The 25872-nt window shown below is 44.0% G+C and overlaps 1 protein-coding gene across 1 annotated transcript in view; it reads right to left on the bottom strand.

Annotated features, from left to right (window-relative positions):
• Positions 1–25872, bottom strand: part of WTIP (WT1 interacting protein) — a 120506-nt gene that overhangs the window by 16536 nt on the left and 78098 nt on the right. The window contains exon 3 of the mRNA XM_054049253.1: positions 16914–16981. Coding sequence (XP_053905228.1) covers positions 16914–16981 — 68 coding nt within the window. The remainder of the gene's footprint in view (positions 1–16913; positions 16982–25872) is intronic.

The following is a 25872-nucleotide window of genomic DNA, read 5'->3' as shown; positions in this document are numbered from 1 at the left end:
CACAGTTACATGCTTTAAATCCTGATTATAACTCCATTCTGGTTTTGGAAAGATGAAAATGTATTTACAAAAAGATAAAAATTGGGTAAGGATGTATGAGTGAAATCCTGACTTAATTCAACTCAATGGCAAAACTCCCATTAAGTCCCATAGGGCCAGGATTTCATCTGGTCTTGTTTAGAGACTGAGAGAAGGGGGAACTAAGATGCATATTTGTAAACCAACTTATCAAGACTATTGAGCCTGACAACTGACCTACCTGACTGACACCCTATAGAATAGGGTTTGCCTGAAGGACTCCAGACATGTAATTTTTAAACTGATATTTGCAGTAGCTGAACTTTATCCTCACCCTCCTCCGTCCAATATAAACAAACAGCTCTATGTGCACTCTTTCCTATCACGGGGAATGGTTGCCCAGTTGTTTACATTTGTTTGCACAGTAAGTTGGACATTTGATTATTTGAACATTTTTGGGTTATAGCAAAGTTCATCTAAAACATGCTGTGGTCTTGGAGCTAGACTTGGAACATGAGGCCAAGGGTAGGATGTCAAAACGTAGATCACGTGCCACAGCCCAGCTCCGTTGGCCTGGAGAGCATAGTGTGTCCTTACAGTCATGGATCTAAAAGAGGCTAAGGCCACGTCTACACTTACCGGGGATTAAGGTTGCTGCGATCGATGCAGCGAGGGTCGATTGAGCAGGTCTAGTGACGACCTGCTAAATCGACCGCAGAGCACTCTCCGGTTGACTCCAGTACTCCACCGGAACGAGACGATTAAGGATGGTGTAGACACCACAGTAAGTTGATCTAAGCTACGTTATTCAAGTAACTGGAGTAGCGTAACTTAGGTCGACTTACTGCGGTAGTGTAGACAAGGCCTAAGAGCCTGATCCAACTGCCAGTGAAGTTAATGGGAACTATTTCTTTGATTTCAGTGGTCACTGGATTAGACCCTAAATTAGCAAGATGTCCTCTTTGTTTTATTTTTCCAGATAAGTGGCAAATTGGGGCCACAGTTATAAACAATTATAAACTGAAGTCACTTTCAGATACCACAATGGACAAATAAGTTATTTAGTAAATAATATGCTATTTCAATTCTCACAGCCTTCCTCTTTGTCTGCTTTAATATTTCCTATGTATTGGACAATACAGCACATGTAATGATGAAAAACAAAAACAAAAAACCCCCTTAGATTAAGTAAAGCTTTTAAATGATAACAAATGACCATCTCAGATTGTTTAGTATACACCAGTGTCCATAGATTGTTACTCACATATTTCTGCAAGTCATTTTGCTGCATTGTGTAATGGAATTAGTGTGAAATTGTCTAGACCAGGGGTCGGCAACGTTCGGCACGCAGCTTGCCAGGGTAAGCACCCTAGCAGGCCGGGCCAGTTTATTTACCTGCTGACGCGGCAGGTTCAGCCGATCGTGGCCCCCACTGGCCACAATTCGATGTCCCGGGCCAATGGGGGCGGCAGGAAGCCGCGGCCAGCACATCCCTCGGCCCGTGCCGCTTCCCACTGCCCCCATTGGCCCGGGACGGCGAACCCCGGCGAGTGGGGGCCGTGATCGGCCGAACCTGCCGCGTCAGCAGGTAAATAAACTGGCCCGGCCCGCTAGGGTGCTTACCCTGGCGAGCTGCGTGCCGAACGTTGCCGACCCCTGGTCTAGACCTAGAGAAATGGTTGGGATCCGCTCCCCACCCTAGTGTCGGCAGCTTTAAGACCAAAATATTTGCTTTCTTATTCTTCTCCCAGCAGACAAAGACACTGCTACTACCCGGGAATCTCTCTGGTTCCACTGTATCTGAATGACCATCTGGCTAGACTGTTTCCTAAGGTTGCGACCTCAGGGGTTGCTGGAAACAGGTGGGGAGGTCCTAGCAGAGCAGACAGCAGAAGATTAACAATTGTATAAACCCAGCTAATTCCAAAATCCTGTCAGAATGAATTTAACAGTACCATCTGGCTGTCATTTGATAAGGAATGCAAAGGAGCATTTACCCAGTTATTGATTAACAGGGACCATATTCCCAAAGAACTGAATGGCTTGTGGTCAGGCTAATGTCATTTATTGCTGTCTGGATTGCTATAAATTACATTATTTGTCAGAAGGCAGGGTTTTGTTGACACACAATCTCTCTTTATATCACTAAACCTATTAAATTAAAACCATAATTCGTTTCTAATGGGGGAATTGTATTTGTAAAAACGCAACAAGAGAATGATTACTCAATTTAAGAAAATGCTACAAAATGGCACAAAATCCAATCATATTGACAAACTATCTTATGAGCTCAGTGAAATGACCCTCTTTACTACTATATTGTGCTCTTTTCTGATCATAGTATTGATCTGGAAAAGCCTGAAACCTTTTGGTTCAATGAGAGTTAGGATCTGGATTAGTCTCTCCTGGGGGGTTAAATCTATATATGATGGAGTAGAATGATAGCCTCTCATCTCAGCAGCATTTTTTTCTACAGTACGGTGGATACTGCTATCATTAAATCTGTATTATCCTTTGACAATAAATGGCTTTTGCCAGGTATTCATAACTCAACCCTGCAGTACATATTTTTATTATAAACATGGAGGGCTCAAACATCAGTTCTAGGTTTTAAATTCTAGGAACACAGAGCACAAAATAGACAATACTCTGAAACAGTAAAATACTTGGTGCTTTGCACCTTTCCTCTTTAAAGTGATTTACTAATACAAAACTGCACAACCTTCCTGTCAAGTAATATTTATCTTCATAGTGCAGGTGGGGAAACTGAGGCAGAAAAGTTGTGACTTGCTCAAGACTGAAGAAGGGCAAAAATGGTCTTGCACTTAAGGCATAATTCTAGGGCTCAAAAGAACTAGGTTCAGTTCCTGCAGCAAAGCCCAGCATGCTTTTTGATAAGTCTCTCATTCCCACTGGGTGGGATTTTCAAAAGAGCTCTTGGTTGGTCTAACTTGGCTCCTAAGGAAGTCAATAACTTCCATAGGAACCATTAGGTAACCTCAAGTGCTTTCGAAAATCTCATCCTATATTTTAGTTCCCCCATCTGCAAAATGGAGATAACATTTCCTTTCCTCATGTGAGTGTTGGGTGGATAAATGTCTGTAAATCACTCAGACTGTAGTGATGGTGGATCTACAAGAGAGTCACAGGTGGGATTAGAACTCAAGAGTTCCTGGCTCCTATTCCTGGGCTCAGGCTACTCCCCTGTGCCTTTGTTACAGACACCACTGGTTTCAATGCTTTCATTAACATGCAGCCCTGTTTTATTTTACATTTTATGTACCAAGAGTTTATAATTCTGACACTGCACAAATTCCCCATCTTTTAAAAATCACCGAGCCGATTTTGTTTAGCTTTTCTAAACATGCTAGTAACTTTTTCTGTTACTGTTTCTTAAGCAGATAAATATAATTACATACTCATCTAGCACTAGAAATGTACTTTCATGGGCCCATGTACAGTATGTACCCAAGATAAATGAGACACATTCACAAACATTGAGGTGGGGTTTTTTTTTTTTTTTTTTTTTACACTAATACCATGAATAACACTGAATAATGTTAAAGTTGTTACACAAACAGAGGAAAGCTCTGAAATTGAATGGTCAGCCTAAGGCATCCTCCTTCACCCCTACTCTTGTGACTTTAAAGTACAATACTCCTTACCAAAATACAAAGAAAACAAATGGATCCTGGAGATCTAACAATTTACTGTTCTGGGATCTCAATTTTGTCCTAACTTTCCTCCCACATTTAACTCTTTATAACAACATCTGGAGAGATGGGTGTGAATAATCTCTGATTTTCTGTGCAAGAGTCAATACCTTGTTTCAGGATCTTGATAATCTATGCATTATTTATCTCTAGCTTCTCAGGCAGGGTTTTTGTTTGTTTGTTTGTTTTTAATATATAGACTTTGAGAATTATATTGGAGTTCAAGAGTAAAAGGAAAAGCCTTGGCTAGATGAACTTTCTTTTGTTTGCTGTCTCCCAGCCTTTGATTACCAAACAGGCAGAAATCACTAATGATTTTGCCCCAAAGCCTTTGTTTCAATGGGAGAGGAAAAAGAAGTCACCTTCTGCCCAGATTACTTAGGTCTGTTTTGTGCCCCTCTTCTCCCCACTCTCCCCCCCCCCCAATGATCTCAAATTTTAAGGACTCCTCTGTCCAATGTGCAACATATTCTAAAGAAATTAACAATGCTTTTGGAGCATTTAATGAATAATTATGCATGGAGGGTAATCCCACCAAGTACTGAGAGAAATTTCTCCTTTCTGCAATCAGGTCTTGAACCAGCCTCAGCTATCGGATCTTTTAAACCCTGATGCTTGCATCAGGAGTTTCAAGAGAGAACACATTGAGAAATAATACATCTGGAAAAGACTTCAGGACCTTCTTTCTACCTTAAATTAGAGACATGGCATTATGTCGCCTTAGCATGCCTAACCATGCCCAGGAAGTGGATGCTGCTGCTTCTTCCCTCCCTCGTATGCTTGCGACAAAAATTGCTTTCCCTTGGACAGATGCTTGCAGACCCCTTTGCTTTCTCAATGGAGATTTTAAAAAACTAGTAAAGGTTAGTGGGAAAAGATCAAATAGCTTAGATTTTGGCAGAGACTGTGGGTGACCTGGCTGTAGTAATATTAGGAAATTATTAAAAATCACTGATACGGCACTGCAAAAGTTGCTGAATTTGATCCACTCAGCCTAGATTTGAGATTCCGTCTCTTTTACGCTTACAAGGCCTTTGAGAGGGTAGACCAGAAGTTTTTGCCAAGATGCTTCAGGCATTTAATTCTGAAAACTCATTTCTGAATTGGGTGCTATGCTAATGATGTATTCCAACCCCAGGCTGTCTGTAATCCCTCACAGACTCTCTGCTCCTTGGTTTCCCATTAGCAGAGCATCTGTCTTCTCTCTCCTTTATTGTTTGCTCTCTGCGTGGGACCCTTAGTACATGGAATACAACAATGCAAGAAATTCATGGGATCACGTTCGGAGAGGGAAAGAATATAAAATTTTGCTTTATGCAAATGGTCTTTTTTATTTATTTTACACACAATTAAATGAGGTTGTTAAACTGCACTGAACAAAATGAGAACTTCTCAGGCTTTAAGACTTTTGGAGTCTCATGGCAGGTGGCAGGAGTTAAACTGAGGCAGAATGGTCTGGAACTGTGTTCTGCATTTTTCCTGACATAAAGTATGTCCTGCTGCCTTGCCCTGTCTTGCTGACAGTTTGGCTCATGTTGCTCCCACACTACGGCACCAGTCCCTCTTCCTGCTTTTTGGCTTCTGCTTTACTCCTTGCTCTACCCAAAGTGCCTGGGCAGGGGAAGGAAGGGAGCTGAGCACTAATCAGAGGAATACTGGTTCAAACTGTGCACAGACTGCTAGAAAGCAGGACTCTCCGTGGGAGTAGAATTTTGCCTTAGTGGTTAGGCATCTGGTGACCTCTGAAGACAGCATAACCTGTGCTACATTGGAGGCTTGAGGACCTCCATGTCCCAACACCCACTGAGGCTGTTTTTTGTCTTATACGATGGAGGCCAAATTATGATTTCTTTCTTAGTTCTATGTGAAGAACATTCCATTGGTGTCAGTGGGAGTTTTGCCTGAATAAGGAATGAGAAAAATTCAATGAAGGCCTAAGAATTTGATGCTTCAGTACTCACTAAGGGACAGATTGTGAAGTTCTTACTCATGCTAGGTAGCACCTCACTCCAGATGTAGTACCATTTACTTCAGCTACCCATCATCTCATGATATGTAATTTGTGTAAGAAGTTGTGTATGTCAGAACTCATCTTCCTAAAATAGGGGTGGGCAAACTACGGCCCGTGGGCCGGATCCGGCCCCTTTGGGCTGCGGGATTGCCCCCCATGGCGCCGCGGGCCCCGTGCCACTCTGAGAAGTGGCCAGCACAACGTCCCTGCGGCCCCTGGGTAGGGGGCAGAGGGTTCCGTGCGTTGCCCTTGCCTCCAGACACCGCCCCCCGCAGCTCCCATTGGCAGGGAATGGGGAACCGCGGCCAATGGGAGCTTCAAAGGAGGTACCTAGAGGCGCGGCAAGGGCAGCGCATGCGTAGCCCTCCGCCCCCTATCCCCCAGGGGCCGCAGTGCTTCCTGGAGTGGCGTGGAGCTGGGGACAGGGCAGGCATGCAGGGAGCCTCCCCTGGGCCCCGGTGCGCGCCGCTGCCACCCCAGAGCCGCTTTAGGTAAGCGGTGCCGGGCCGGAGCCCGAACCCCTCCTGCACCGAGCACCCTCATACACCCTGCACCCCTCCTGCACCCCAACTCCCTGCCCTGAGCCCTCCCCCGCAATCCGCACCCCTCCTTTGCCCCAATCCCTTGCCCTGAGCCCCTTCCTGCACACTGCACTCCCTCCCGCACCCCAAGCCCTGCCCTGACCCTGCATACAATTTCCCCACCCAGATGTGGCCCTCGGCCCAAAAAGTTTGCCCACCCCTGTCCTAAAACATTAATGCAATTTTATTCAAAACAGGTGTCAAGAAAGAATTCAATTCAAAACACACACCAGCTAATACAAACAATTATTTCAGAAGTGGGCACGCACCACTTTCTCACTAGCATTTTTTCCCGACTCTCAAACAGAAAAAATTAGCGTGCTCTATTGACCAGTGTTTGGCATGAGATATACACAACTACGAGAGCTTTATTTCCCTTTTAAGTGCACTTCAGTTACACAAATGTACTTTTGAGTGTCGTATTAAGAACAGGAAAAGATAACCTGGCCTTTTTATCAGCATCTTATCAAGGAAAAGGCTAGTGAAATGATGACTGGCATGCGATCAACTTGATTTTGCAATACATTCTTTGGGACACAGTGCTAGCCAAGGAAGAGCACAGTACAGTTACAAGAACCTTTCCATAATGATGGCACAAAAACAGAATTTCATCTGTCTTCTTTCCTGTCTCTTCTGCAGATTCCTGGAGTCTGATTCTTGGGATCCATCTTTAAATGTTTACAACTTTTTCTACCTTATGAGGCAAGCCATCAGTCTGGTCTGAAATTTCATTCCTAACTGGATGACATACTTTAAAAAAAAAAAAAAAAAAAAAAAAGTCTAATGCTGAGTTACTCAGAAAATGGGGAGTTCCTTTTTTCCTTCATCCACACATTTCCCTAGTTTATTTACAGTACCGGGGTCAATATGTGCATTTCCCATTCTTTTCTGGACTTTGGAGATTTTGTTGGACTCTAGCTGTTCTCAAATTTCAAGACTCAGATTTCTTCAGGCCTGCAGCTTGGCAATATTTCACCAATGGCAGCATTCATCATTACCTTTCCCAGTCTACATGCCTATGTTTTTATATGAACTCTTGTTTAGGGGTTTTCATCTTCAAAAATTTGTCCTCCAGGACTAACTCTTGGGTAAAATCCTAGCCCCACAGAAGTCAGTGGGAGGTTTGCCACTGACTTCCACTGAGCCAAGAATTCACCCCTTTTGTCATATATGTAAACGTCTCGCATTGAGATGAACCCAAACAACAGCCAGCTCCACAATGTCCAGAATTTTGCATTAAGATCCAAATCCAAAATTCACAGCGCAAATCAGACTTCCAGATCCAAACACCTCAGAACACTAAGGAATTGTGCAGTTTGGGCCATCTCTAGTTCTGATGAAACACTCTAATGCAAGAGATCCTGATGATTCATTTCACCACTGTCAAATCTACTTACAATATAAAACTGGGATCCCACTAGCATCTTGCAAGCTGTTGAGAAATACTAAAGAAAACTGGGACAATCATCAGATTTTTTTTTTGATAAGTAACTATTTTATCTTGTTTCCTCCCAAATTGATTATGCTAATGTATAATATATCAGTTGTCTTTGTTTTCAGTGGTATCATCAGGGGTCCTAATGATACTTTAACACAAGTGGTTTCTTTTCTTTTTGTTTCTAATATATAATTGTTTGTGTAGAATACAACTAATAGACCAGATCCTATCAGCATTCTCGCTATGGGATGACCACAGGACTTGAGAGCACGTGAAGAATTGAGTCCCCTGTTATAGAACATTAAGAGATTAGCAGATCCCCTTCCAAGCTTTATTCCCATTGTTTTCTTAAAGATGCTAATAAACACCCTTATCTGCCTTATGATTGGAAGGTGTATTTTGATAATTTTTTTTAGGTAGACCGCATTTAAAAATAAATATTACGTTCACATACTTATCTAAACCTTCATTTAGTACACTATTCCCATTAGCTGGGAAACTAACTAACAAGCTACAGCTTTCACCATTTACCTTTTCAACACGAGTCTATTTTCTGATTGAGAATCTCAGTTAACAGAGATGATGCTCTTTGACTAATGCACTGCTTCCAAAGCTCACCTCTCAAGGGAGACCTACAACTATTTATACTCACTGAGATGGAAAATCAAACCTCTGACTCCAGCTGACACTAGCCTCCATTACACTAAGGCCCCAGCTACCAGGATGGGGCTTCTCTATCTTCCACACTGCCAGGCTTAGCAATAGCATATGCAAAAACTACAAAGAACTATCTTCTTATTAGATCGTTACTATTGCAATAGTGCTTAGAGACCCAAATTAGTGTCCGAGCCCCATTATACTAGGTGCTTTAGAAACGTATGATAACATACTCCCTGCCCAGGCTTCGTTTGGTAGGAAGGAGTTATTGAACAGTTTCACATCTCTGTTTATAAGTATAAGACTCTTGTTAACCAATCCTACAAATGAGAAATCTATTCTATTCTATTCCATATTACATTAAAAACAAAAAACCCTATGGTAAAACAATGCTAACGTTGCAAAGTCATGCACTCAAAGGTTAGGAAGTGCCAGAGGTTTCCTGCACAACTTTAATTTGGCCTCCCTGTGCATAAGCAGTATGATATACTCTTTAATTATAGACCCTTCTGCCCCTCCCCATCTCCTGCTTCTTACCCCCCTTTCCCGCCCCTCCCCCGGCTCCTGCTCCAGTCCCCCTGGCTCCTACCTGTTTCCCCATCTCTAATCCTTCCCCTGGTCTCCTGCCCCTATTCTTCCTATGACCCAGTTCCTGCCTCCCCAACACTCTATGACTACCCCTATTCCTACCTTCTCAGGTCCTGCTCTAATCCCTTCATCCCCACAGGCTCCTGCCCCTGTCCCTTCCTCCCCCACCCTTCATTGGAGTCAGGCTACTGCCTTCTCCTCTTCCATGCTGCCTCAGTACCAGTAGGGGGTGCACTGAGAGCAGAGGAGAAAGCATTCAGTTCCTGTGCCTGGCGCACAGCGGGACCCTGGCAGACAGGAGGCGCACATGGAGGGACATCTCTGCTTAGCCCCTGCATCGTGGGCTGGTGCATTCTCAGTAATTTTATGGGGATGGCACATTGCAATCTGGACATGAGCTGGGAGGGCCTGGAGCATGCTCCATGCAGATGGAATCTTTGGAACATTTAGCTGCCAAACTCTACTGAGCATCTGCAAACTGACGGGGTTGGTCAAATCTGATGATTTTATTTTTTAAACGAGGATGGCAAAAGACACTGCATTTTCCCTAATCTTTTTCACAGAAATGGCTGAACTGTGTGAGTTGCAACTTATTTTTTTATTATTAGCCTGAGGCAGACACCTGGTATGGAAAATTTCAGTGTAAATGGCTAAAGTTTGGCAAAGTTACAAGTAACAGAGAAAAGACCCTCATAATGGAAAGTGTCAGGTAACCTTAACTATCGGGAATACTACTTGTGCTGCCTACACAAGTTCTTGTACAGCCCTCACTGCCATAGTATTGAGCACTTTCTACTAGTGTACTAAGCGACGTGACTAACATCTGTCATGTGTGGGTCATTTTCTCTCGCATTCCCTCTCTAGGGGGAAATTCTCTTGTCTCAGCCTCCACAAGATCCTCCGCCCCCTCAATACTACTACCTCAGTAGAGAGAAGGGAAAAAACCCTATCTAAAAGAATGACAAAGAAGATAATGGATTGCAGACTTTGTTGACATTTTCTAAATCTTTTTGCCAAGAACAACAACAATTTATTTAAAATTACTTTATGGGATATTTAAATATTGAAGGGGAAAGAAAAATTGGCCACGATTAAAAATTACTGAACTATTTTTCTTTCCCCCCTGATTATACAGCAATTTATCAATAAAATGGAACAAGTAATGCCTGACTGGGATTATTTATTATAGTGGAAGGCATTTATTTTTACTCACTCCACCAAGAACAGTCCCTGTTATGGCTAGTTAGCCATGTGTGTTCTACGAGCTTTCAGGGGAGGATTAAACTGTCATTTGTTTTATCTCCTTTCACGAAGTAACTATCATAACAGGAGTGAGGCAAGAGTTACATGCTGCTAGATTTGCTACCTTAAAGAGAGGGTAGGGGGCACTGGCATCTCCCCTGAAACCAAAGGAAATTGATATAATTTTTTTTTATGTTTATGTTCAATAGTGCCCTGCATTAAATGCTCCCACTGGAAATTAATAGAGGTTAGTTATCTCAAGGATATAATTATACAGAAGTAGAATCCAGGTTTAAACTTTTATAGCGATGCCATAGTTCAGCGTCTGCAGTGGAGAGCTGGAACCGGGATGTCAAATTCAAAAACAGAGTGAGCCAAGCATCTATTGTGTGGCCTTGGCTTGCCAGCCCTAGTCGTTAACATATTCATCCATAACACTGGGTACAAGCAGGGCCTTTACTTGCTATAGCATCACTACTGCCACAGCATCAGTCATTCTAGTACAGGGCTTCTTCGCTTGTGGGGCGCAGACCAAAATTGGGTCACCAGAATATTTCATGCTGATGATGAGCCGACCAGGCCAAATTTGAGTGAGTAGCGCTCCTCCCACCCCCAGCGCCGCTCACACAAATTCGGCACAAGGGGTCCCCTGTCAGGAGAACAGCGCCAAACCTGAGCAGTGCTGCAACTTTGGAGATTGCCCTGATAGTCCCACAGGACTGGAGCTGCAGGAGCCGCTGCTGTGGGGTAAGTGCAGGGTGGACTCTGAAACCCTCTCTAGGTCTCCCATCTACCCACTGGAGGCAGGACCTGACCTCCCCCAGGACCTCCTACTCGGGGGCAGCACCTTCTTATGTACTCGGTTGTGAAAGGCGCTCATCGTTCCCAAATGGGTCCTGAACCCAAAAAGGTTGAGAGCCGCTGCTCTAGTACCCCTTTGTCCCACTCCACACTCTCTGCCTTATCTACAACTCCACCAATAGCAGTAAAGACTTGCAGTACTCCCTCCCCACAGGTGAAGACAGAGAGAATCTATGCCCTCAATAAGAGAAAACAGGTGGAGAACTGAGAAGAATGTACCTGTCCATAGTTTTGCTGGGTGTATCTATGTCCAGTTAGGTGGCAAAGTTTGCAGATGATACTAAACTGCTCAAGATAGTTAAAACCAAAGCAGACTGTGAAGAACTTCAAAAAGATCTCACAAAACTAAGTGACTGGGCAACAAAATGGCAAAAGAAATTTAAAGGTGGATAAATGTAAAGTAATACCCATTGGAAAAAATAACCCCAATTACACATACAATACGATGGGGGCTACTTTAGCTACAACTAATCAGGAAAGAGATCTTGGAGTCATCGTGGATAGTTCTCTGAAGACATCCACGGAGTGTGCAGTGGCAGTCAAAAAAGCAAACAGGATGTTAGGAATCATTAAAAAAGTGATGGAGAATATCTTATTTCCCTTAGATAAATCCATGGTACGCCCACATCTTGAATACTGCGTACAGATGTGGTCTCCTCATCTCAAAAAAGATATACTGGCATTAGAAAAAGTTCAGAGAAGGGCAACTAAAATGATTAGGGGCTTGGAATGGGTCCCATATGAGGAGAGAGATTAAAGAGGCTAGGACTTTTCAGCTTGGAAAAGAGGAGACTAAGATGTGATAGAGGTATGTAAAATCGTGAGTGGTGTGGAGAAAGTGAATAAGGAAAAGTTATTTACTTGTTCCCATAATATAAGAAGTAGGGGTCACCAAATGAAATTAATGGGCTACAGGTTTAAAACAAATAAAAGGAAGTTCTTCTTCACACAGCGAACTCCTTGCCTGAGGAGGTTGTGAAGGCTAGGTCTATAATAGGGTTTAAAAGAGAACCTCCATGTATTTATCTAGTTAAGTCCATTAATGGCTATTGGCCAGGACGGGTAAGGAATGGTGTCCCTAGCCTCTGTTTGTCAGAGGGTGGAGATGGATGGCAGGAGAGAAATCACTTGACCATTACCTGTTAGGTTCACTCCCTCTGGGACACCTGGCATTGGCCACTGTCGGTAGACAGGATGCTGGGCTGTATGGATGGACCTTTGGTCTGACCCAGGATGGCCATTCTTATGTCCTGCCTTCAGGTTTGGTGGTGCAATGGAACTCACTCAGAGTGAATAATAACGATGATAACATCTACATTTCATCCATAAAGATCTCTAAGTGCTTTACAAACAATCGGACACATTTTCAAAAAATGCTCAGCACCTAGCAACTCCCGTTGTGACACTTATGGACAGACTTCCAGAGAGTTCAGCATCTGATATGCAGTAAGTATGCTGAGCTCTTTTGAAAATCTGGACGCCTACGTTGTTACTTAAATGGGAGCAGAAATCTTCTGAAAATCTGGCCCAGGAATTGCATCATCACTGAAATGCAGATGCCTCTGGAGCAGAGAGAGCCAATGTACATCTTGCTGCATGACTGCGTCAGGAGGGGATGAAGTGGCCAAGGATGCCAGGGGAAACCTACACTCTTATGAGAAGTGCCATATGTTCTCCCAGATCAGACAGAATATCAGTTTTTTAGGGTCTCACTTTAAGATCCACAAACAGAAAGCTGCACTGAACTCAAAGCTGTTCTGTTAAAAACAGCACCACTCTGGTTCATGATCGGACTGCGAGGGGTCCTTCGCCAGGTGACAAGGAGACATCACTTTGCCCTGCTGACCGTTCATTGTGTCTCTTGCTGGGAGGGAGACAAGAGGCAGCGACAATTGCTATTTCTAAGGGTTTGTGGGCAATGAAACATTGACAACCCTGCAGCTGCCTCTGGGAATCAATGGAAATGCTACATTGCTGTCTATGCCACAAGCCTGTGTCAGAACAGGGCTTTCTGGCTGGATTCCACCCGTGGCCACAGTGTGCCAGGTACTTTCTAAATGCAGATGGAGACACAGTCCCTGACCTGACAAATGCATAGGAGAGTCTGTGCTCAACAGCTCATTTTGTTTGTCGCATGTACAGGATCACACAGTTACAGAACTGCTGCACTGTAGCTCAATGAAGCTGCCCTAGGATTTCCTAACATGATTTATAACCATATTATCCTGTTCACACTGCAAACAAAAGCCACGTGAGAACATGGGTGCCTGAGTTAGACAACTGCTTGTTGGCATGGCTAGAATTATAATATAGGCAGCCTGAAAGCAGCTTTCCAGTCATCGCCTTTTGAAATTTATGGTTGTAATAGAGGGGTGCGGCCAGAAGTTGGCCTAGATCAGTGGATTTTTTTGCTCTAGCTCTGACCATAAAGGGGCTGCAGCGAGCTAAAGGAGAATTTCCCCGGTGCAGGAATATCATAAGCGTGGCAGATGTTGTCCTGCTGCTGTCCACACATCCAGCTTAGGGGCCGTGCCTGGGGGTTGTTGGGGGCATGCTGTCGTGGGAGGAGGAGTGGCCAGAGCACCTGAGGGCTGTGCAGGTTCTGGGCTGGGGTGCAGCCTGCAGGCAGTTGTTGGAGGCTGCTGTATGTTAGATTAGCACCCTCTTCCTGAGCAGGGTCATCTGTGTTGTGCCTGGCAAGGGGTGTAACAGAGAAGCTAGCCTAACACATTTTAAGCTAAAACTTTCAATGTGACCATTTTTCCAAACGCATCCCCACAGGATTATTTCAGACTAACATCTGCTATTGGCATGGTGATAGAAGCTCCCTCCCTTGGCATGGTTAAAACTAGGCTGGACAAAACCCTAGAAAACAGACCATAGGAAACAATCCCACATTGGCAGGGAGGTAGATTGAATGATCTCATACTTCAGTAGTGTCCCTGTCTCTAACATCTCTACTTCAGTGTTACGGTGACATCCGGAGGGAATCCAGAGTTGAAGCTGCATGGAGATTCGTACCTACAGTGGCGATCAAATCGCTTTGTTGCATCTAAAAAGCGCTGTGTATGAGCTACAGACTTATAGCACTTACTCTTAAGGGAATGACTGGCTTTTCAAAGCAGCTAGGAGCAACTCTGTTCAATAGTTTAGGGGTCAGAAACAGTTAAAATGGCACCTTCTTTAAATAAAGGCTTACAACCTCACTTTTTTTTTTAGTTGCCTCTAGCTAACTAATGGCTGAGCTGTAGCATTTCAAACTTTAGGCCCCATGTTATGTAAGTCTAGACTAAAGAAATAGGTTAGATTTTTTTATACATCTAAAATAAAACAATTCCCAGCATTCTTGTTGCGATTTGTGCCACAGGAAGCTGCTGGAGGATGTGTTCTTTGTAAAGCAATCAGTTTACAGCACAGGCAATGAAAGGTTCAGAGTTTCACTGTGTCCGCTGGCTCCCCAGCGGCCTCCCAAGGCCTGTTCCTGAGGCAGCACACAGCAAGCCCTCCCCAACATCTCCTCAGGCTCCCGAAGACCTGTCAGGGCTCACCAGTAAACGCTCCAGCTAAACAAACCTAGTACCCAGGGATGCTATGAGTGAACCAGAGTTCACCTTAGGATCCCTACAACCTCTGTTTCGTAGGGAGTGTTCGCTGCCAGCCTACCTGCTCCAGGACCCCTGTAGCTGGAACAGAGGATGGGGGTGAGCGCAGGAAAAGCAGCTACTCAAAAAATGGGGGGACAGGGGTTTCAGCAGAAATTTTCAACTTTTTGTCTAAAACGTTAAAATAAAACATTTTCTGCTGAAAACTGAAAAGTTTTGACCAAAATGGTTTTTGAACAACAGTTCTGGGATTTTAGCTGAAAGGTGCTCAGTTTTTCAACAAATTATTGAAATGTTCTGAGGATAGCAGGCACCATCCATGCACAATTTGTTTAGTCAAAGTCCCTATTTTCTATTGAATAATAGTCTCAACGGAAAATTTTCAACCAGTCCTAAGTATAAAGTAGGGTAGGGTTGCCAACAGTCCCTTATTACAAGGGATGTCCCTTATTTTTTCATCGCTGTACAACAAAATCAGGAGTTGCTGAGTGCTGCAATAAGCAGCAAGAAATACCCCTGGAAAATGTAGGTGAGTACTGCTTATTATTATTAATACAATATACATTAGAATATCATTAATATAATAATGTGAGGAGGGGTAGAGTGGGGGGTGCTAAGAAAACAGTTCATTGTATTTCAAAAACAAGGTTGGCAGATTGGAAGATGAAGGTATTGCAAAGAGTAATATAAAAACTGTAGGCTGTTTAAAGGAGAAATTACCAGGTCAGAATATAGGGCATGTCTTTGCATTTGAATAAGCAGGTGTTTGGCTTGCAGGAGAAGTAGTTTTTATTGGAAGGGAATAACATTTTTCAACTAAAACAAAAATTACTTGAAATATGGTGTTTTGCAAAAAACTTTTCAGTGTAATTACAAGTATTTTGATTTCTCCAGAATTTCCTGTTTTTGACAAAAAAAAATTCTGTATATATTTTTGAAAAATATTGACATGTTTTGTTTGGTGGTAAAATCCCACTCACTCACTTTTTTTACTTTCCTCCCTTTTCTTCCACTGGAAAATGGAAAGGGTAGGGAGTAAAAACAGTGAGAGCAAATGGGATTTTCCCCACCAAAATTTCAAATGAAATGAAAAAAGGTTCTTTTCTTTTAAATTTTTTTTTGCAAAATATAGTTACCTTTTTTCAACCAGTTCTAGTTGTGGTGACACGTAGGATGGGATTGGGGGTGTGTACAGGTAGGTATGAAGGTAGATATGATTCCTATACCAGAGATTTCCTTGATTTTTATGGGTTGCATTGATGAGAAATGCACTTGAGAAGCCCTGGAACTGCCAGTTAAAGTTTTTGGTGTGGGACAAGCATTGTTGGAAGTTGTGTGAAGATATTAATACCCTCATGACATATGGATGGGGGGTAACCTCAGACACTGAGCCTCCAAAAGGATGCTGCTGTTTCAATAAATAAGGAGCCAGATGCTGTAAATTCAACATATGAATTCTTTCATCTTGTAAGCAAACATTTGACACTCCTCTCTGATTTCAGTTCCCAAACATCATCTCATCTTAATCTCGATGACATATAGAGTAACTGTCGTTCAATCAAATCATTTTCTGTCTGTTGAATTACTTGTAGAATCCTCCCCTTAACTGAACAAACAAACACAGCTCAGCAGCATCCTCCATTTTTCTTTTCATGAATCAGCCCCTAATAGCATATAGCACTTGCAAAGTCACTGGGTCTATTGAGAGAAATTTAGTTGTTCCTCCGTGGTTTTCAGTGAACCACACTGCAGCTCCACACAGTTCATTGCAGAATAGTGATTAAAACTATGCCTTTAATAAAGCAACACTGTACGCAGTGATGACACGCTGTAGTCTAAGAAGTCTCCCCTCTTGTTATGATTGGTATTCCCCAGATGTTTGAGTTTGAGCTTAGGCTTGGCAAACTTTGTGGCTGCAATTCAAGCCCAAAGCTTGAACAGCTTGTGTTTACTCTTATAATTTATACTGTGAGATGATTTACAGACAGTTATGCACTTGGTTTCATGGCTACAATTTCAGTCTAAGGGTCTGATCCTGCTGCCACTGAAGTCAATGGCAAAACTCCTACTGATTTCAGTAGGTGCGGGGACAGGCTCAAAGGCTAACTGGTCTCACACTACATTATCAGCCAGCACAAAAACAAACAACAACGTTTACTTTAAAAACAAGCAAACAGAAGAAAGGCCTGAAATCTTACTTACTAGGAAGTCTTCTTCACAGTACACTTTACCATTGACATTGTAGAAGGCTTTTCCTCGCAGTCTTCTCCCTGTTAGTAAAATATTTTACTGTCAGAGTCTTGTACTCCATTTCCATAGCAAGAGTCTCCAATACGAATGTGTTTTTTTAAAAACAGATGATGCACTGAACACCATCAAGAATGATATGCTCAACATTTGACCTCAGGGGCACGACCTCTCCATTATTTCACTTTTCTAATTTGCATTATTAGCTAATATTATTTATATTACGATAGTGCCCCGTACTCAGTGCGGATTGGGGTCCCATTATGCTAGGCACTCTACAAATACAGAAAAGAGACAATCTTTGCCTGTAAGGGTCACACTGCTTGAATGCTCCTTTCCTTAAAGAACAGTTATTGTCCAAAAAGTATGAAATAAATGTCATGTTCTTACATAACATCTCCAGACCCAATTGCATCTGCTAATGCTGCTGACAAAAACGGCTTGTGAAAAACTCATGGGTGAGTGTATGTTATGGGTCCCTTGCTGTGCCAATCCACAGAGGTTATGAGTTGCTACAGATACCTACTAGACACTTGTGGCTTCTTAGCTCAAGCTGTAGTAGCTCTTAGTTTTAGTTTTGAAGTTCTGCGTTCAATCCTTGGTGTGTCAGCCAAGACGGTGGCCATCGCATTTGCTCTTGTTATCATGTTAGTACCAATACAGCTAACTGAGAGTGGTCTGGGTTGTTCATCATCAACAAAATTGACAGCTAACTTCTAACTGCAGGATCTTTATTACTGGTCATGGAACCCAGCTTGACTTTCAGATCCCGATAAAAGAAATTAGAAACAAAAGCATCTTAACTTTTTCTAACTTGTAAATTGAGAACATTTTATTAACACTCGCAAGCACCTGAAACTGGCAATATGCACAGGTGATAGAGGGGAAAACAGATCTCAGTTTCAACCTTTGAGGGCTTACTATATTATGAGTAGCAGTTTAATTGTATTTATAACATGTGTGTTCATCGATATAAACTCAGGACCTCTTTACAGTTTAAAAATATAGGACAGGCTCCAGATTAATCTCAACAAACACTGTGATAGACAGGAACTCAAAACCCCCACAATCAACCAGTCATTTAGACACAAAGGATCTGAATCGCCTCGCTCTCTCTTACACTGGCATAAATCATGAGTTATTTCAGTGTCAAAACCAGTGTGCATAAGAGAAGAATCAGGCCAAAGGAGCCAAACTCTTCCTGTTGTAACTCCTCTCCTCTCCACTGAACTTTGTTCATCACCAGGGATTTATCTGGCCCAAGCTACCACCCACTCCGGTGTGCCCATCAAACCATTAAGAGGCAGTAGCCTGGGTAAAGAGATGGCAATATGCCCTGTTAAGGGCCACACTCAAGAATCCATTTGCAGTGCACAACAACTTGATTGAACCCACAGACCTATGAACAATGCAAAGTACCTTACACAGGCCAATGATGACGCTCTTTGAATACACTATATATATATATACACACACACACACTACTTTTATTGTGTAAAACATGCACAATTCCTCCCCCCACCCCAAAGGAACAAACTTGGATACTCACAGACCCAGAAAAGAATAAGTTCCAGAGGTGAGGCGCTCCACCATAAACACGGGCTACCAGCCTCCAGGAGTTTAAATCTGAGGGCTGTTCACTGGAGAGCCAGTTAGCAGAATGCAATTGAGGAGGAGGGGAGAAATCTTTACAGTTTCTCTAAACAACATTGAGGAAAATGTGATTAATTTTAAATGTTTAAAAGTGTCTTTTAGAAACTGCTGCTGTGCTCTGACCATGGGAAACTGTGTATGGCACAGAGACATTTGGACCTGAGCTGACCCTTTTGGGTAATCACATGCTGTATGTGGTTGGCTGGAGGCTTATTGGCATAGCGAAGGGAAATTTTTCCTTTCAGTACAGATTCCTGAAGTGTAGCTCTCACAAGCTGCTGTCTCTTGGTGCTACTGGTAGGTGGACACTCATGTTAAAAGTCCCTTCTGTAAAATGGGTCCATTCATGGAAACAAAGTCATTGCACTATCTGACTGACTTATAAACCTTCACTCAGATTACTGTTCAGTAGATAGACCCTCAAGAGGACCATTTACAGGAGTATTAAGGGACAACTTTCAAAGGAGTACGTGTGCACACTGTCACTGCACCCGATTCTGCCTGCTTGCACAAAACGAAGCTCTTGACTGAGTGCAGTTACTCATTCTGCATGTGTGTGAATTCAAATGACCTTTGACAATTCAGTTCTCAATGTGAATTGACTCAAAATGCAACCTGCAGCAGATATACGGTGGTGTTTGGAAACAGGCAGGCAGCAATTTGGAAGATTACCACTGTGAGGACCCAGCCCATTAGCCTGAATGACAGCAATAGGCTCTTCAGATCAGTCTTACCTATTGGTTAGCTCTCCTTGTGATCATCTGAAATGTAACCCTTTAGTGACTGTGTGCCATGTAAGCGGTGAACGTGCTGCCTCTTGGGGGTGTGGCCCAGGTGTAAGAGGTTCTCTTCCTATGTCACCTCCCACAAGTCTCCACTCTCAGTGATCCTCGTCTTCTCCCCGGTCATCCTGGCTTGGCTGTTGTAACCCTCCAACATGCCTCTCTGCTCTGCTTGCAGAGGTGCCTCCCAGATACCTATCCCCGGCATGTCCTCCCTACTACCCAGAGCCTCGCCATTCCCTGAAACCTGCTTCCTATCCTTGCCCTGAGAAGCCAGGGCACAGCTGTCACTGCTCTCTCTCCTCCCCTATTCCACGCCTCCTCCAGCAGCCGGATCCAGGCCTGAACCCTCCTTCCACCCTACCTGACCCCTCACGATGAGGAACCTGGCTCCTGGAGCCCTAGTGCCTGCTCCTCATCCCATCAGTTGCTGCCCCCTTTTTCCTTTGGGACAGCATCACCAATCCAGTTGGCCATCCCATAGCCCACTCACAAAATTCAGTGATCAAAGTGCATTCACCCTCCAGAGACAAAAGACCCGAATCACTGCACCCACTCAGGCTCCTGTAACCTGCCTTAGAAACTTTTTCAGGCCAATGTGCTTGCTTTGTGTAAAAGAGACAGTACCCTACATGTGTCACCATCTGCCAAGGCAAGGATCTCAGCCAATCACAGATCAGCCACATCTCACCTTACCCCCTTGTAAATGGCACACAAATCTGTGCTGAGAGGACACCGCGCTGCATGAGCAGCTGTCTTGCTCCTTTCCAGGCAACTCCTTCTCTCACATCCCTACCACCCACCCTGACAATTACTCACCTGAGTCCTGAGCTCAGCCTGAGGTCAGTGAACAAGGAGGCACTGGTCACATCCCATCCCCCTCCCCCACTTTCAAAACCACACAAAGCACGACAAAAATGATTTTTGTGGTAACCTGAAACTCTCTATTTCGCTTGCATCTTTAATCACCTCGTAAAGCTCTTTACTGCCTCATACACTGTACTCCTCCACCATCCGTATTATCCCTTAATCACACAAGCGACTGGGATCAAGGCACCATAAAGCCTAGTTTCCATGGGTCTCCTGAAGTGTCACTCTGGCTCATTCTAAAAGTGTTTTTGCCAATCCTCTGCCTTGCCCGTAAACACACGTGGCTTGTGCCAGCTTGTGGAGGAGTTACACCCACTGTGGGCCCAGGTGCAGGAAGCATGCGTTCATCCGTAGTCACTGGGAAGATGGGGGTGGGAGGGACCGGGAGGGAGTTACAAAGGCTCTCGAAGGACAGAAAAAACCCCTCAAACGCTGTTGTCTGCCCAGACTGTGTTACCCAGTTCAGAGCCAAGTGGCAGTCACAGATCTAATACCAAAAAAAGAGCTGCTGGGTGGTTCTTGACAGGGTGACATGGTTGTGCACACCCTCGGATTCAGAGCTGGCGGGCATAAGTACCTGCCGCTTACTTGCTTTCAGATGGTAGGAATAAAGTGGCCTCACTACAGCCAGGGGCTTCTGCTTGTGCACTAAGTAACATTCCCATGTTACACACAAGGACGCCCAACCTGTGAGTCGGCGCAGAAATCTCACATTACTATTTTAAATGGTAATTCTCTCTCTCTTTCTCACCCCCCTCAGGGCCGGCTCCAGGCAACCAAGCACATGCTTGGGGCGGCACCTGGTAAGGGGCGGCCAATCTTGGGGTGGCGGGGGTGCTCCGGCGACGTGGCACTCGGTGGGGGCACTCCGGCGGCGCGGCGCTCAGCGGGGGGCGGCGCGGGGCACGGCGCTCGGGGGGGGGGTTTTTTTCCAGTGGCACGGCGCTCGGCGGGGGGGCGGCGCGGGGCGCGGCGCTGGGGGGGGGGGGTGTTCCGGCGGCGGGGGGCTCAGCAGGGCAGCGCTTTTTTTTGCTGCTTGGGGCAGCAAAAAAGTTAGAGCCGGCCCTGACCCCCCCTACACCCACAGTCACTGTCACCAGCAGCCCAGGCAATGAAGTGCCAAAGCCTGATGCAATCTCTGCAGGGAAAGGAATCGTCCCCCTAGGCCATGGCAGCCTCATGGTGAATGGCTGTAAACCCATATTAGCGCTGATCCACAGGCCCTGCCCTGTACTCCAAAGTGCCTTGCATCCTGGGATAAATAAATCAATGGAGATATCCTATCTCCTAGAACTAGAAGGGACCTTGAAAGGTCATCAAGTCCAGCCCCCTGCCTTCACTAGCAGGACCAAGTACTGATTTTGCCCTAGATCCCTAAGTGGCCCCCTCAAGGATTGAGCTCACAACCCTGGGTTTAGCAGGTCAATGCTCAAACCACTGAACTATCCCTCCCCTGCAGAGCACAGCTCCACGGAGAGTCCCCAAACCCAACCCCAATTTTTTTCCTGTAGCAAAGCACATCTGAAGCAGTTCCACTGCATCAGGACTCTCCAGGACTGCAGAGGCGGGAGCATGATGTGGCCCAGAGCAAATTGAGCCAAAAAAAAAAAAAAAACCCCAAATACACTTCTCTTACTGAGCACTTGACTGGCTGCTAGTCACCCTGTGAAATAATTTAGCTTCAGCGAACCAGAGCACAGGAAAACTCTATATCATTAGTGGCTCGCCACTGTGTGGCAGTTTTCACTAACTGTACAGCATGCAACCCCCTGCAGCCTGATTAGACACTGCTCTCAGAAGTTACCGTTCCATATGCCCACAACAAAGATGGTCACCTCAACCTCCCCTTTCATACAGCTGATGTAATATAAAATGTCAATTTCTAAACATGATTTTAACTCAGACTTTTATATAGCATCTTGTATCGCTAGATCTCACAGTGCTTTACAAATGAAAGCAAACATGATAATTCCCATTTTACAGAAGGGAAAACTGAGGCACAGAGATGAAGCGACTTGCTTAAGCTCACATAACATATCAATAGCAAAATGCTTCCTCACCTGGTAACTAGTATTCTTAATAATAATTAATAAGCCTAACAAGACTTTTACCTTGGAGGAGTTTATTTGGTCAAGGATAATACAATAGTTAACTCAAACAAGAAGTTATCGTCCAAACACCACAAACTGCTACAGAACTTTGGTCTCTACATATGTGTTTCAGACAAATAAGCAATGATGTGCATTCCATTCACTGTACTGAATAACTGAATTAAGTACAATTAAGCTCCAAAAAGTCAACAACTATTAGTCCAAAAAATAGCTGCTCAGTTTCCCCTTCTAATGACTATATCGGTGTATCCCATTGCAGGCTACTGTCCTCTTTTGCAGTGTATTGTAACCACTTTCTAAAAGTCAGAGACTGACAAAACCAGAAGCAACATGCAGATAGATCACTAAATCAGTTATAATAAATGGCCTGGCCTAGAATCCATAGCTGCTTGTGGGACTTTTTGTACCATCACTACAGTTGTGTTTCATAAACACATGGCTTCCTTCCTCCTTCTGTGGTTTTAGCTGGATAGAGACCCTGGCACCTCTACCTTGTCTGACCAGTTTTCAACAGCACAGAGGAAGTGACTCTCAGTTTCACACCTGCCCAGTACCAGAAAAACAACAGGTCAGCCTGGGACACAGCCTGTTTGTAGCGCAGGTAGGCATACCTGTGGTCGCTTTAATCTCGCTAGCATGGGTAAGAACAGCACCATAGATGTGGTAGCACAGACTTATTGCAGGCCATCTTTTAATATATGGAGATATACCTATCTCATAGAACTGGAAGGGACCCTGAAAGGTCATTGAGTCCAGCCCCCTGCCTTCACTAGCAGGACCAAGTACTGATTTTGCACCAGATCTCTAGGTGGCCCCCTCAAGGATTGAACTCACAACCTTGGGTTTAGCAGGCCAATGCACAAACCACTGATCTACCAGAGTACAAGCTGCCAGGGTGCCTGGATATGCAGTCTGATTGCTAGCAGGTGCTGAAGCCTGAGCCACCATATCTACACTACCATTGTTATCTCTGCTAGTTTGATTCAAATTAGTGGGGCTATGCCTACCCATGCTACAAACAAACGTTCACTTGCAGTGTAGACTTACCCAAAGAGACTGCCTAGTAAGATTATCTACTGTTGACACTGGCTGTCAGCCCCTTCTCCGTCCTGTCTTCCCCACACCTCAGCTGGTGTTGACAACAGTCAAACTGTTAGCAGAGATGGGACAAAACTGTTTTTAGTACTGTTACAGAAAGCATGATCTAGACCTAATGAAACAAAATGTGATTGAGACCTGGTTGCAGTATCAATGAAGCTTTTTGTAACTCGGCTGAAAATTGTCCAGTCCCCTCTATGCTGGTAGCTAAAACATTTGCAGTGCCATTTAGGAAGGGAAAACCTGTTATCAGCAATGCGCTAGTTGTTCAGTAAAAAGAACAGGAGTACTTGTGGCACCTTAGAGACTAACAAATTTATTAGAGCATAAGCTTTCGTGGACTACAGCCCACTTCTTCGGATGCATATATCCGAAGAAGTGGGCTGTAGTCCACGAAAGCTTATGCTCTAATAAATTTGTTAGTCTCTAAGGTGCCACAAGTACTCCTGTTCTTTTTGCGGATACAGACTAACACGGCTGCTACTCTGAAACTAGTTGTTCAGTGTAGATGTTAAGTTGCCTTAAGTCACAAACTCTTAGGCCACATCTACATTAGCACTTATGTTGGCAAAACTTTTGTTGCTCAGTGATGTGAAAAAAAAACCACACCCCTGAGTGACATATGTTTTGCCGTCATAAGCACTCATGTGCACAGCACTATGTCAGCAGGAGAGGCTCTCCTACCGACACAGCATTACTGCTCATTGAAAGCTCTCTTCCGTCGGCAAAACGCAGCTACATGAGCGCGCTTCCAGTGGCACAAATATTATTATAATGTGTGTAAAATTCTTTCATGAGTAAAAACATGCACGTTTTGGGAATTATCATAATTGACTACTGTCGTACTATGAGTGAGATCATAAGAAAAGCCTGAATTGTTTGCCTGACTAATGTTGGTTAAGAAGACACCACTCTTTCCAAATAATGGGAATGTCATGCATCTAAACTTCAGCCCCCTGGACAACACATGACACACATCCAACACTATCTGTCCATTTGGAAGAAAATGCATCGCCACACTCCTCACAATCTAAAGTTACTGTTGTGTGGAACAAGATGCCTATATTTTACTCAGAAAATCTAATTAGCACATCCTGGTGTGATGAACAGTCAGAAGTCAGATGTGGGTGCATAATTTCCTGAGGTGAGAACAGCTACTTAATTAAAGCAAATCTGATTATAAAGGTCAATTGTTAAGGCTACCAATCTGGACTATTATGCAGAAAGTGAAATCCTCACCTCTCGTTCCTGTTGTCTGAAGGTACAATATAAGGAATACTCTCGTGTGGATCTGTGCACAAAGCTGGTGGTGAACTCCCTGAACCTAAAGTTCTAATACCATTTCTCCAGAAGAGGGCATCATGCATTCCCCTAGTCACCCAGAGAGCTTCTGCACTGTCAGCAATAAAAAAGAACCGACAGACAGAAGTGCTAGGGAGAGCTGTGGCTTCTCTATTGCAACAGCTGCAATGCCCCTGTTGCAACTAATGACCAGAAATATAGAGTGGGATTTCTCAAAGCACTCAACACTGGCCCAACTCCGCTTCCACTGAAGTCAATGGCTGAACAGAAGTAGAGGAATGTCTATACTGAGCACTTTGAAAATTGCACCTATAAACTACAGGAGTCCCTGCTAGAAGAGCATGACTATAACCAAGGTGTCCTATTATAACTGACTCCTCTGGAGAACATGAGATACTGATGCAAGATATAATGATGCATTTTTAGTAGGCATCCTTTCCACTATTAATTTTATTTTATAATTTCCACTTCACTAGACATGGAATTACCACACCTCTCTGAGGGATACAACCACTAAGAGTTCTGATTCATGACTCACAAGGCTTCCCAGGCACACAGTAATTCCTGGTTTCTCATGCCTGACTGATAAATGAATTGTGCATATTTGTTTTATTGAGCAATGTAAAACATGGATCCAATTGCTGGTTAACAGCTTAAGATGTCATCTTTGTAATGAATGGTGTTAGGACAGCATCATTATAGGTCTCATACTAGCATTTGCATTTGGTGACATCTGAAGGTGTGCATGCTAACCAGACATGTAAACATACACACAGCCAATTTGCAGCAGTAGATAACGGACTATATTGCATCGGACTCAAAAGAAGGAAGCAAAGCTCTGGAGCGCTGCACACTGACTCTGGGCTACACTAATAGCCGCACATATGTGGAGTCCAATTTAAAGTTCTATTAGCATTTCCATTATAATCTTGGGGCCAGATTCTTTGCTGCCTCTCCTGGGAGACTCAGCCCAGAAAGTGCAGTCCAGGAAGAGGTGCCAACCTTTGTGCCAAAATGACCCCGGGCATTAGTATAGGGCTGCTATAACTTAGAACAGCCATACCTCTGCAGTGCAGAATCCCTGAAGCACTGAGCACT

This window comes from Malaclemys terrapin, chromosome 14, assembly GCF_027887155.1.
Source record: "Malaclemys terrapin pileata isolate rMalTer1 chromosome 14, rMalTer1.hap1, whole genome shotgun sequence".
NCBI lineage: Eukaryota > Metazoa > Chordata > Testudines > Emydidae > Malaclemys > Malaclemys terrapin.
This window is presented reverse-complemented; position numbering and strand designations above follow the sequence as displayed.